Source organism: Acanthaster planci, linkage group LG02 (assembly GCF_054643075.1).
Source record: "Acanthaster planci isolate LZ-2023a linkage group LG02, COTS_SCS, whole genome shotgun sequence".
NCBI classification, from domain to species: Eukaryota; Metazoa; Echinodermata; class Asteroidea; order Valvatida; family Acanthasteridae; genus Acanthaster; species Acanthaster planci.
Genome location: NC_141778.1, coordinates 31,475,504 through 31,488,253, shown reverse-complemented (window position 1 = coordinate 31,488,253; position 12,750 = coordinate 31,475,504). Strand labels below are relative to the sequence as shown.

General features: G+C 40.4%; 1 protein-coding gene across 1 annotated transcript; it reads left to right on the top strand.

The window, feature by feature from the left end:
* Positions 1-3,655: 3,655 nt before the first annotated feature.
* LOC110976986 (anaphase-promoting complex subunit 15-like) lies at positions 3,656-10,645 on the top strand. Its single transcript, XM_022230739.2, has 4 exons — positions 3,656-3,845; positions 7,069-7,128; positions 7,797-7,916; positions 9,558-10,645. Exons 1-4 carry the CDS (start codon positions 3,726-3,728, stop codon positions 9,615-9,617), a joined length of 360 nt encoding a protein of 119 aa, XP_022086431.1. The 5' UTR covers positions 3,656-3,725; the 3' UTR covers positions 9,618-10,645.
* Positions 10,646-12,750: the final 2,105 nt, after the last annotated feature.

Here is a 12,750-nt window from a genome sequence, read left to right as displayed (position 1 = left end):
TGTCATGAGGCTTCTTTCTCTTGACTAAAGCATTTTCCATTACACTAACTGAAATGTAATGTTGAAACCTTGGTTAATATTTCCCCTTCATGATTGTTAGAGTCCGTCTGAATCATAGAAATATATCTTAAATTAAAATGAACGCAACCTGATCACTGTTTGTGAAAGATGCATGTTTGGAGAGGCGACAGGTTAAAATCTGCCCAACGAAATTCCTATCTTTTAGACCCTCCGACCCATTGAAGTGGCGCTGCTTGAGCGCGCAAGGTGTGCGCGTGCTTGCAGCCAGCTGCTCTTGCTCACTGATTTCACCTTCACGTATTCCTTCTCACTCACATTCTCAACTTTGTTCCCTACACTAATACCAAGGTATACTATGATTAACATTCCTCGCGCGAGTATACACGATAGCTACGTAGGGACATTTTGTCCGACCTTTTGACCGCAGACGATTCGCCCATTACCTTGAATCTTCTTCACTAACCTTGGATTTTACTTGACCCGACCCGCTTTGACATTCATACCAGACCTCAGATTTGCGAGTTCGGCGAGGATAAAACGCAGGCAGATTTCTAACGAACTCCGAGTTGGGCCTAACTAAGCCTAGCCTACCACACGGACTCACACTGATGGTTACAAAAACACACACAGTAACTCGCTGTTTCACGCTGCGGCTGCCGCTCCTGCATTTGCATCCCTACCGACCCCCAAAACACTTAACCCAAGTTGCAATATTGTATTTGACATTATACCGAATCTGTGATTTCTAATTGTGTTCACTTAAAATATATTCATACTCACTTGAAAGGCCACAAAAGTGTCCATGATATTCATCTTATTGTTATTTATCCCATCAGCGTTTTGCAGAAATCGTGGTTGAAGAATCTTGCGACGATGCACACCACCGTCACACGTAAACTTTCAGTAATATTTGGGGTTATTATAGCACATTGCCCCATCGCCCTAATCTGATTATGTTCAAAGGTAATTCCGGCCTTGTTAGCACCAAGCATTGATCCATTTAGCTAACGTAAAGATCTGTTACCTGAAATTACCGGTGTAAAGTTGTGTGGCATTTGTAATGGCAACAATCAAACAACTATTACAAGTATTTTTTAAAATTTCCTCTGGAATACCACCGCAGTAAGTACGTTAAAAAATCTACAACTTAGACCAAGATAACTAGATAAAATCTGGAAATTTCCAAAGAGTTCAGTCTGCATGTAATTTACAATAATCGCAGCTGGAGGAAAATCATAATTCCAATTATAATAAATGATTATATTGCTTACGTAAAGGAGTTCTCTGTGGTGGCGAACATGTTTACAAACTCTGTCAGACTTGCGGTCTTTTGCAGCCCGGAAGATTTGCAATAAGTCAGCAATCAGACACCAACACCTGGGCAAGTAACCGCATTCTAATGCCTTTCATGCAGCAAGTTTTCAGACAATGATGGGATTAACGGAACCCAAAGCCACGCTCACTGTTTTATTGGCACGCGAGAACATAATGTCACACGTGCCATACTCATTCTCATGCAAATTAACAGGGCCGGGGGGAAAAAACGTTGAGACGCATTCAGTGAAACGGACAACATGCGATTTCTTCTTCTTGGCTACCCCCAAACCCTATCATTCCTTCCAGTTTAAAAGTAGAATTTAACCATTACTACGGTGTTTTTATTCAAATGTGTATATGTACTAGGCTTTAAGCATTCACAGTCGAGTCAAATAAAGTGACACAGGCTAACCGTAATCATTGTGTTTAAGCCCTAGGCTACATGATTGATGTCAAACACACTTCCATTCGTTTATTAACATTTCATTTCTGAAGTAAGGGAAATGATGGTTTACTCACCTCAGTTTCGAAGACTTACCTCAGCCAATTTTCTCCTTTTTTGCGAAGTTTGAGCAGCATGACTCCACAAAAGTTTACACAGGTCCACACAGTAATTCTAAAACACATTAGGCCTATCTGTCCTTTTGAGTTCTAGTTCACATTGGTTTGGCCAAAGCAGGAAAATGTTCAAATGTTCATTTTTTTCAAGTTCAGTTCAGTTCATTTTCCCCCAAACATTATGAAACAGAAAGAGCTTGCGACCTGGTGACGCTCCACACGTCACGAAGGCACTTGAAGTTGAAATTTTCTTGTGTCGACACATCCAGCCCACCTCCGCGCATCCAGGGCGGTCATCACTGGGATGAAATTTGTGCTGATGCGGACAGCGAGTTGCAGTCAGGCCGTTGGACAGGAGAAAGTTTATCCCGGAGTCCATCCATCACTCTGGAGATGGAAGTTATTAGGCGGTTTATTAAAACAGCAGAGGTGAGCTCGGCCATGGCCTTGCAAATTGTATTGACTTTCCACAAATGAGACAAAAAAGTGCACGCGAGACGAGAGGAAATTTTCGGAGGTCCTCTCCCGGTGAAAGTAATTCTGCGGAATGACAAGGGAGTGAAAAAAACGAACCGGTTTATTTTCACACGAACGACGTTACATCTTGCATATTGCATTGACACTGGGTGTATCCCTCCGCTAAAACCATTTCAACGATTTCATCCTACAAAGTACTCATTTTCAGCATAGAAATAAGCAAATGAATAAAGTCATCCCTAAAAACCCTAAATACTTGAAATAAAGTTGTAATATTTACAAACAATATAGTTTTTGTCAAACTCGAGACACTACTTTTTAGGACAAACAATCAGACGACAGAAACAAAATCTGACGTTATCTTAATTGGCGTTTGTAATTGGTCACATGTGTGAGAGATGACTCCAGCTCGTCAATCTAATCAATTTGATTGGACTAAAACAGTTATTATTCATTTGAATAAATGGTGACGCCAACAAATGTACTTCAGTGGCGCTTTTGGCGGGATGGAAAGTTTGACTTCCATCAAACCGGTTCAAACCAGTTCCATAGACTCATTCAGTCGCACCATTATCCAGAAAACTGTCCAGGCTATAACATACATGTACTGTACATGTACTGTACTGTACATACTATATACATGTACACAATAACGAACAGACTGCTGTGTTGTTTTGTTTAAGCGTTTTGTTGTGGGAATATGCTGACCATAACAATATCAAAGTAAAAGAAAACCAAGTTATAAAATAAGATAAAAGAAAACGCACAAAGAGGGCAATATAAGGTTGCCTTATCACGTGGCTTGGATTTATGTGGGGTGCAATTTGAGAAGAAAGACCATGTTTAAAATGGGGGGGGGGTGCCGAGACTCAATTTGAAACACACATAAATGAGGCCTTATCTCGTCTGACTTCTTTTCCTTCTACAATTTAGAGATCGTGTTTCTTATTTGGAGGGGCTTTCTCAGTTAGGGGGTAACAGACAGTTGCCGCCCCTTCTGTTTTATTTTCTCCATTACCCAAAAAATAAAAAATAGCACTTTTTACGGAGAGGGCATAAATTGCCCCAAAATAAATAAATAGATAATTTTTAAAATGACTTTGTGTGTGCAGATTCTTAAAAAATGAAAGTTGATACAGACCTAACCAAAATTTGAAAACAATAATAAAAAACCTTTGTGTACAATGAATATTCATTTTCACTGTCATCAACAGGTTCAAAGGTCAACTAAAATAAACACGCCACACAGCGATTGGTTTCCCGACTACTCTCAGTCTCACTATGGTTCACACTTATAGTCGGGAGATTCGATTCTAAATTGAAATACGTTTTCAGCCATAGTCCTATGTAAGATGTCAACTCGCTTTCCGTCATTGTTTCCTAAATTATCTGACCCCTTGTGGTTTGATATTGATAAACCCTTTGAGGATGAGAGCCAGTTAGCCGATGAAGAAAAGGAACACCAAAATTGGGTAACTAATTATTAGGCAACTCTCGATATAACAATTAGCATGGACATGATTAGGCTACCCTCAGAACTGTCACTGTGGGGTCCGACCATGCCGACGGACGTCGGACCCCACAGTTCTGGGAATAGGACATGATAGAGTTTTGTTTATCCTGTTTTCATGGTTTTCAGGTTTTAGCTCCTGAAAGTGAAACTTTCATTTCAAAGCCAAAACATGCAAACACTGTCCACGTATGTTCACTCAGCACTGCCGGTGTATCAATTTAGTTACGAAGTCATGGAAGTGGCTATCGTTACGGCAGTCATAACGCGTTTCTCATTTTCTATTGTTACGGTACTGAACTGCGCAAATGCGATGACTTAACTGATCATCATGACGGTTTATATTACGATATATTTTAAAACTACCACTGCATGCTTGTGACCGAGTGGTCAAGGTGGAAGGCTTGGAACCATTGGTGTGTGAGTTCAAATCCGCGCTTGGACCATTTTACTTTTTTCGCTTAAATTGCATGTTTTATACCATACCTAATTGTTTTTTACGTTGGTTTCTAATTGTATGATCCGAAGCAGGAATCTTTTTTCTTTTCTCATCAGAGGCTTCGGAGGATTTTTTTTAATGGAAATAAAGTCTGAAATCTATGCTTAAGTTGGCGTGCTTGGCAGTTGCAGTGCCGTAACGATAGAAAATGGGAGATGCGTTACGGCGGTTGTATGGGTCGGCGCATAACAGGGGTAGCCATAATCTGGTCCTGTCTCCTGCGGTATGGCTTTGAACGACTTTGGCCAGTGTTTGATACTTGTGCATGCTGTAGTCTCACATGGAGATGCCGCACCCGCATGTTACTAAAAAAGTGCAACATAAATCGTTGGAAATATTTCTTGTAGGCTTGGGGGTTTTCCTGAAGATATACCCCACATATATATTTGCAATGGACATTTGTAATGATACACATAATAACGCCAAAAAGTGCACAGGTTTTTTAAAAGAGACATTGAGCCATTTCATGCAATAGCGTCATTAGAAGTGAGTATTGTTCCTTGACATATCATAAACTGATTTTTAGCGTCACCATTAAACCCTACTAAATTCTACACTTTTCGAATATCAACTGGACTTTCGGTTAAGCAATGTATTGCTGTGACAGAATAAAATCACAGCGAACATGATTTTTAAGTTCGTGAATCTGGCTTTAGAAACTTTTGCAAGCTAATGACCATCAGGATGGCCTTTAGTTCAACGCTGGCTTCATATTTATGTGTTTGAAAACCCCTATTGCAAGAATATCATGATTTGTTTGGCACAAAGACAGGAATAAACAAATTTTCACTGCTCGAAAAAGACTACTGCACATTTGACTACATAAGATCATTGACTCACAAAAGAATCCATCAAATGTCTTGTTTCCATCACAAAAGCTCACTAGCATTCCAGTGTACGACCCTGAACAATAAGCAAAACTAAGTTGAGGAAGGAAACACGTGTGTCAAAAGGCACTTCCTGTGTACATTGGGTTCATTACCTCAGCACCCTGTTCCTATAATAAGAGAAAAATTCTACTTTTTTAAAACAACTTATCTGAACAAGTTGTTGGTGATGTCCTTTTTCATACCAGAAAGAAAAGAGAACAGGGCCTTAGTTTTGGTTTTTGAGTGAAATGTTTGGGTAAAACGGCAGTGTACATGACTTCCCCGAAGGTAATGAATACCATGTACATGACGGTGTAGCCTAGACTCGTGTGCCTTTTGTGGGTTTTGGTAGGGAGGCCAGTGGGTTAGGTTTTTCCAGCAACATCCACAAGTCTGGTACCGTTGGAAAGAGCAACTCCAGAGAAGTTCACTGGTGCATAATTACCTTCACAGCTTGTAATATAACATCCGTGGCCTAAGATCAGAAGATAGGGAGGCTCGTAAGTTTTTACTTTGAGAACTCGAAGTCACTACTTTATCATACACTATACTCTGTGTAACTTTGGAGCCAAACTTGATAATTGAATGATTCACAGGTGGAACAAAGCTATTTGGTCAAATTTTTCCCTGACAGCAAACCTGAGTAATAATCAAAGCTCTTAAAAATGATGGGAACAAGGTTTAAGAGCATGTGATCATGTATGTTTTGAAAAAAAAATGAGATTTTTACTCACCAATCTCTTGTTTCCACCTGCCAACTATTGCTCTGTTCATGCCGATTGTTTTTAATCAGATTGCACATGCGTTGAGCCCACCAACAGCCATGCTCGCTGTGTCTGTGTCTAGGTTCGACAATTTTCGGAGGTGGGGGATTTTGCAATATGTCATTGCTACACAGTGCAGCACGAGTCGCACATCGTGTGTCCCGATCGTGATGGCAGTTTACGCAATGAAAACAAGTAAGGTTTGTACCCCCCACCACCGGAAATGGTCGAACCAAGGTGCAGAGCAGGTGGAGGTGCCCTTTGGATTCCAGAAGTAATAACAAAGTTGTAGGAACCAGACAAATTACTTTGTTATAACATGTATAACCCGGACTTTCAAAAAGGAGTGGGAAACTAGAAAAATGATCATAAGAATTCAAGAAATTGGGTTTCACAGAATTTGCTCTTTAAGACAGTTAGTTTGGGGGAAGAATGTTCTTTATATCGGGAATTTTCCCACATTTTCTGACTGCTATTCTTGAACACAAAAAATGGACACTTTTACTTTAAGAAAAAAGTGCCTGCCCATCAGGCAATTTGTCCTTAATTATTACTTGTCCGAACTGAAAGAGGAATTTGTCTCAGGCAATCGGAAAACCGCGAATGTCGAGGCCTGTCATGGACGATGTTTTTCTCCTGCTACTATTCTCTGGTCATCTACTGCACATTAACAGCCTTACATTGTGAGTTAGAATGGGTCCCCAGGCACCACAGAGAAATCAGCATTTTATTTTGTACTCTCTTAGACGGGGAGAGGGGAGCCAGGAAAAAGAGTACGCTTTGTACGCTTGTGAAAATGATGACAAAAATGGATGACCCCTTAGTGGTCGGTATGATTATATCATACATGAATGATGAAATCTACTGTTGGCATGCCTTCTGTCAGCTTCACACTTGTCACGATGATCCCGTAAAAAAATTAAAATGGGAAATTAAAGTCATGTCAATAGCAATGGCACTCCTAACAGAGCCAGGTTACAGCAGATGGAAATGTGACCTGTGCGTTTGTGCATAAATACCAACATTGACCATCGATTGTTTTTTAATTAATAGCTGAAAAGTATTGAAGAGAAGAACAAGGATGTCATTCCTGTGGGAAAGACGACAGCAGAGGTATGCATGTCTTGCTATTAATGGAATTCTTCTCAAGTGTAATTCTTATACTGGATTGTGTGCATGGGCGGAGATTTCTTGTCACATCTGGGGAGGATGATTTCTGAAAGGTCATCCAGTACGTGGTGAAATCTTGACACCGGAATCAGTGGTGCAGGTTACAGGTGTGCGTTAAGTCAGTGTGGGGGGGATTATACATGTATTGGTAATTAATCCATCACTTCAAAAAGTGGGGGATATATCCCTCCATCCCTATCCCTGGACAAGTAGCTTTGCAAATCCATTAGCATATTTGAATAGACACTAGGCACATGGAAAGAATTCTGTATTATGGACACCACTCGACACCTGTGCATTAACTCCATGAGACTGGTCGGAAAAATTCCAAGAGTTTTCTAAGTAAACACCTCAATACCTTCACTGGTAAATTTGGTTTTTCATGACATTATTGCTTTCAGATGGCTAATAGGTCACTGTAGGGAAACATTAGTGGCATCCATATATCGAAGACTTACCACACACAGGGCCAGTGGCTTTCCTTTGCCCTACCAGCGCCTTTATGTGTCACCAGGGAAAAGCTTGTGTGCAGAAAGAAATGGTCATGTTGCTTCAAATACACAAACCCCTCCAGATGGTGTATGTCTTCACTTTTTTAATTTCAATTGCAGCCCTATGGTGACTATGAAGAGGAGGAGGAGGAAGATGAAGATGAGATTGAGTCTGAGGAGGAATCAGATGAACCCGATGACCTGGAGGTGACAGACTATGACCAGGACTCACCAGATGATGTAAGTTAATAGATTGAAGACTGGGCACTAGAGCTCAAATGCTTGTGGTCCATCCATTCTGATCAGAGTTCTTTGAAGGCCAAACAATTTTCTGGTGGATGACTATTCATTGCCAAGCTAAGGCTCATCTGTAATGTTACACATTCAGAGGTCGTATAATTTAAATTAAAACTGACACACACTGATTTGGGTCTTCTCCCACAGAGTAAAAACAGCTGCAGTTTAAAAAAGTAAAACTTTCACTTCTTTTAATAATTCTAGATCCGTCTGTCCACTCTACATCTTTAGTGTAAAATCTAGGGAAAATTTAGAGCAGAGGAAGTGAATAAGACTAAGAAAAATTAAGCTACTGACAATATAAAATTTGAACTTAAGGCAGCAAACAGCACGGTAAGAATTTTGTAAGAATTACAACTACGATGGAGCACCAAAAGTGGACATTACAAATGTGTCATTTTATAATGATGGATATTCAGGTTCTTAAGAATCTGCATCTAGCACTGAAAAGATCATTTTTTTGTGAGCAGAAATGTGGATTTTACTTTGACAACTCTCGTGGCACCCTAAAAGTAGTCAACTACTGTAGAAACTGAAGGAAAGCTGCATCCCGACGTTCAAAATTGAACAGTCTTTGAAAAAAATTGGGTTGTCCACTTTTCACGCTCCACAGGCTATTTTGCATTCAGGTCCCTTTTTGTTTTCTTTTAATCAGGGATCATATCACATTTATCAAAAGGGGATTTTTACCAGCAAATCAGCAACACACTTTCCAACATGTTAGGCATCTAAGTGCTTTCTGGCCCCCATGGTTTACCATAAATCAAAACCCCGCCCTCTTGCCTTGAAAGTGAATCGGCTGATCCAAATTTCGCTGGCTTAATTAGCCATCTTGATGTACCATTAGCCCACTGTTTAGGTGAATTCAAAACATTTAACAGGGACTCTTACTCTCCATATAGGTAAGGGTCACTGAGCTCACCTTTGCAGGGTTGTGGTGGCTTATCGTAGGGTACTATAAGTTTACTCCCAACCTATGGGGCTTAGCTAACGCGCCAACTCGGTCGTTATCGTGACTTACTCCAGCCACAAATGGGTAAAACCTACATACCCTCAGTATAAAACCTTACCCTTCTGTGGCACCCAGCAGACTAGTATGCATAGCTGTTACATATTCCTTACTTTCTGGGCTAAACTAAAAATTTATGCACATTGATTGGCTAGGCTAATACACTCCCTACTCAGGTGTGCGATGTTTGGGAGGGGCAGACTGAACCAAAAGTAAAAGGCGGGGAGGGACCACTTGGTGAGGGGCTCCTTTATTACAGTGGGATATCAAAAAAATATATGTTGCTTGTAACAAAGAACTAAAAGTGTTGAAAGACTGAGGAAAGGATTTGAAAGACTGATGAAAACTTTCTCACAACTGAAATAAGAATCAGTATGTTGCTTGTTACGTACTCAGATTCTCATCTTTCCCTTGTGGGAGTTTTTTGGAGGTCTGTGCTGTGAAATGGCCCAGTTTTTGTATTTTCTGCATTCAAGGTCTCAGTCTGGGGGTGAAGTCAGCGTTTCATTTATACGTCTCAATCCTATGGTGGTTTCTCCGTCTTTTTGTATACTGTGTTTTTAATTGTTGTTCAGGTTGAGATGGATATTAACAATGACGTGGAGGCATCCAATTCACCACCGTGGATGATGTGATGAAGAAGTTTTGACTTCCCAAAAATTAAACTAAAGTGTGATTTGTGTACATATATTCCATCATGGTGCAGTTTCTTAAAAGATACTTGAATGAAAGTCAATGTTATGTTAACTGTTCCAATGTAAATTGTAAATAAGGTTGGTTTTATTTATGAAGTCTGTAATCCATCAAGAGTTTGAGAAAATTTGATAACATTTGGTGTTACATTTAAAACCCTGCATAACCACTTGACACCATGTGGTAAACACACACAAATTTCCTTATTTGTTCCACGGAGGCTGATTACTGGGGAGCAAAACCACACTTAGAGAAGAGATAAGGTTACAGAGTCCCATCTAGCAACTCCTCTGTATCAAAATAATTTGCAAAAAAAACACACATGGCCTCAGATGACACCTGTATACGCTATGGACTTTCTGTATGTGAACTGGTTGACGTGTGGACGCGTGCCACAATTTTTACCAGGGCAGTTGAAAAATGTCGAGAAGAATGAAAATACTGACGCCTGAACACAAGAGCTGTAACTCCCTTCATAATATATGGGCATCAAAAATAAATTGCAAGGTTGAAGAATTTGCAGGAGAGAACCCTGCCCCCAGCAGCTTTTTCAGGTAAGAAAATCTGACATTAACTGGATCAAATAAACCAAACAAAAATGATTAGAATGAGATGGAAATATGACATTGAAATGGCAGCCTGGAAAAATATGAGTGTGTAGTTTGCACATAGACAATGGGAAGCTCTTAGATTGCCAATCCACATTGGGTAGCCTCATCTATGCCACTCCAATGTTTAAAAGCTGGCATTTTAGGGGATTATACGTCTATGCCTGTAATACTGTGGGGAATGAAAAAAGGAGGAGACTAGCCATATTTTGGAATAATTTGAACTGGAAGACCCTAACGTTAAAGTTAGGCAGATGAGTTTATTTTACGGAGAAAAATGATGCAACTAAATGTGGTTTCAGCAGGTGTGTAATGGTCTTGTCCTATGCAAGCATAATAAAAGTTGTCCATTATTTCCTGAATGTTACGTTCTTGTGTTTATTTAAATTATGCATACATGTTAACTACATGTACTGAAAAAGATCAGAATCAGACAAAAAATGAAGTGATGTCCTCATACATATAACTTTGTAAAAGTTGTGTGTGAATTTCAGGGGCGGGCGTCAGTGGTGTAAATCAGTTAAGCTTTCCTTTGGAAACAGTGTTATGTTTTATGTGCATCAAATGTGGTAATGCAGAAAAATTTGCAGTGACTAGATTCCACTTGTTTTTATATTTTGGGTATTGTAGAGATCCCAGTTCATTTATATGAAGCAAACTATGGGACAGAGAGGACCCCCCCTGCCTTTGTGTTGGTCATTGTTATAAGGCTGGTATCTCAGGAATTCTTTTCACTATTTGAGACATCTAGAGGGGATATGTTGAGTGAAAATAGGCTGGAGTATTTATAGGGATTGAAACTGTTGGGGGGCACCCCTCTGCCCCATTTCGTGCCTGGCATAGTTCAGTTTTCTATATTTTGCCAACATATGGTCTGAAGACTATTAACAACTTGTCAACTGGGGGCGGTATACCTTTTCAATTAGTCTTGATGCCAGACCTGATGATTCTGACTACTCATGGAATCAAGGGTCCGGTATCACCTAATGTCCATGTGACCAAGACTGGAGGAATTCCTCCAGTTTTCCCGAAATTCTCCGAAGTCGTCCCATCTATATTCTGCATATTCGGATGGTACCATTAAAGTTGGGTTATTCCCGGCCGGGTAGTAGACAAGCTGTTGAACCATGGTTGAACGTAAACTCCCGTATCCTAAATAATGGGAGGCTAGAAAATTTGACTTAATTTACACACTGAAATCGACGGTCGCCTTGGCCAAAATCGATGCGAGGTGAAATGCCCTCAGAAAGAAGGTGCACCACTGCATTGAAATCGAAAATACTCGGCAGCGCTCTCAACTTGTGACCTCTGACCCTTGCGTCACATCTATATCCGTGGGTGATGCCTGACCTAAGGTTGTAGTCCACTAATTCAAGCCCCATTGAAAACAGTGTAAAATCAACATTCTTAAGGCTCAATAACATGCAAGCCAACATCCCTGAGGTTTGTCAAACAAAATGGAATTACTCCTTGGTCCTTAAACTTTCAATTTCTTTTCAATTTTTAGGGGGGGGGGTTAACCGATGAATTTTTTTATTATTCACACACACAAAAAACAACCCCCAAAAGGAGAAGTTGTGAAGTCTGTGTTTAGCCATTTTTAGTGCCAACCCTCAACTTTCTCGGGCACCTAAGACAATTTCCAACCGTAGTTTTCAGCCATTCTGCTCAAAGATGGAAGCCCAAACCCCCATGAACTTGATTCTGCCAAACAATTTCCTTTTTCAAAAGAAACTGTGGGGGGGGGGCACATTTTAATGCTAGTGAGCGGGCCAGAAATTCTCGCTTCAATTAGCAGACTATACCTCTAAGATTTTTGATCAAGAGTCGCCAGAGAAGGTTTGGGCAGGGAGCCAGACTACATTTCAACAATCGACAGATAGCTACCAGCAGAAAGAATGAGGGCGCTATACAGTTTTAACGGTGTATGGTTGACAAGAGCTCTCTTGCGCCCAACCACGGCAGTTGTCCCAATTACACTTGGATTGTCCCATCTCTAGTTGGAACGGTCCCAATTGAAGTGTAGAAAATGATTGATTTCATTTCAGTGGCATAAATTTGCGACGGGAACTGGAAGGATGGGGGGGGGGGTGACTGGCCTGGCTATGGAACATTGAAAAACTGACGGGGGGAGAAGGGAAGTTCGGACACCATATTACATTTCTGGTAACGTTCACGATCATGTACATGTACTCCACTCCGCAGAACGTTACATCAAAAGAGTGTATTTATGACTCGAAAAATGCCCTCCTGTTATGAGTGACGAATACCTTTTTGTTGTTGGGATGTCCAAGAAATACTTCACAATCCACTTATTTTTTCTCACCGCAAAAAAGGAAGGGGGAATGAGCCAATTGCCAATTACGGCACATACCCCATTACTCCTATTCGCTTTAAAAGCAAAACAATACTAAACAAAACCAACCAACAAACAAATTAATAAATACTAACAAATCACTGAGAAATA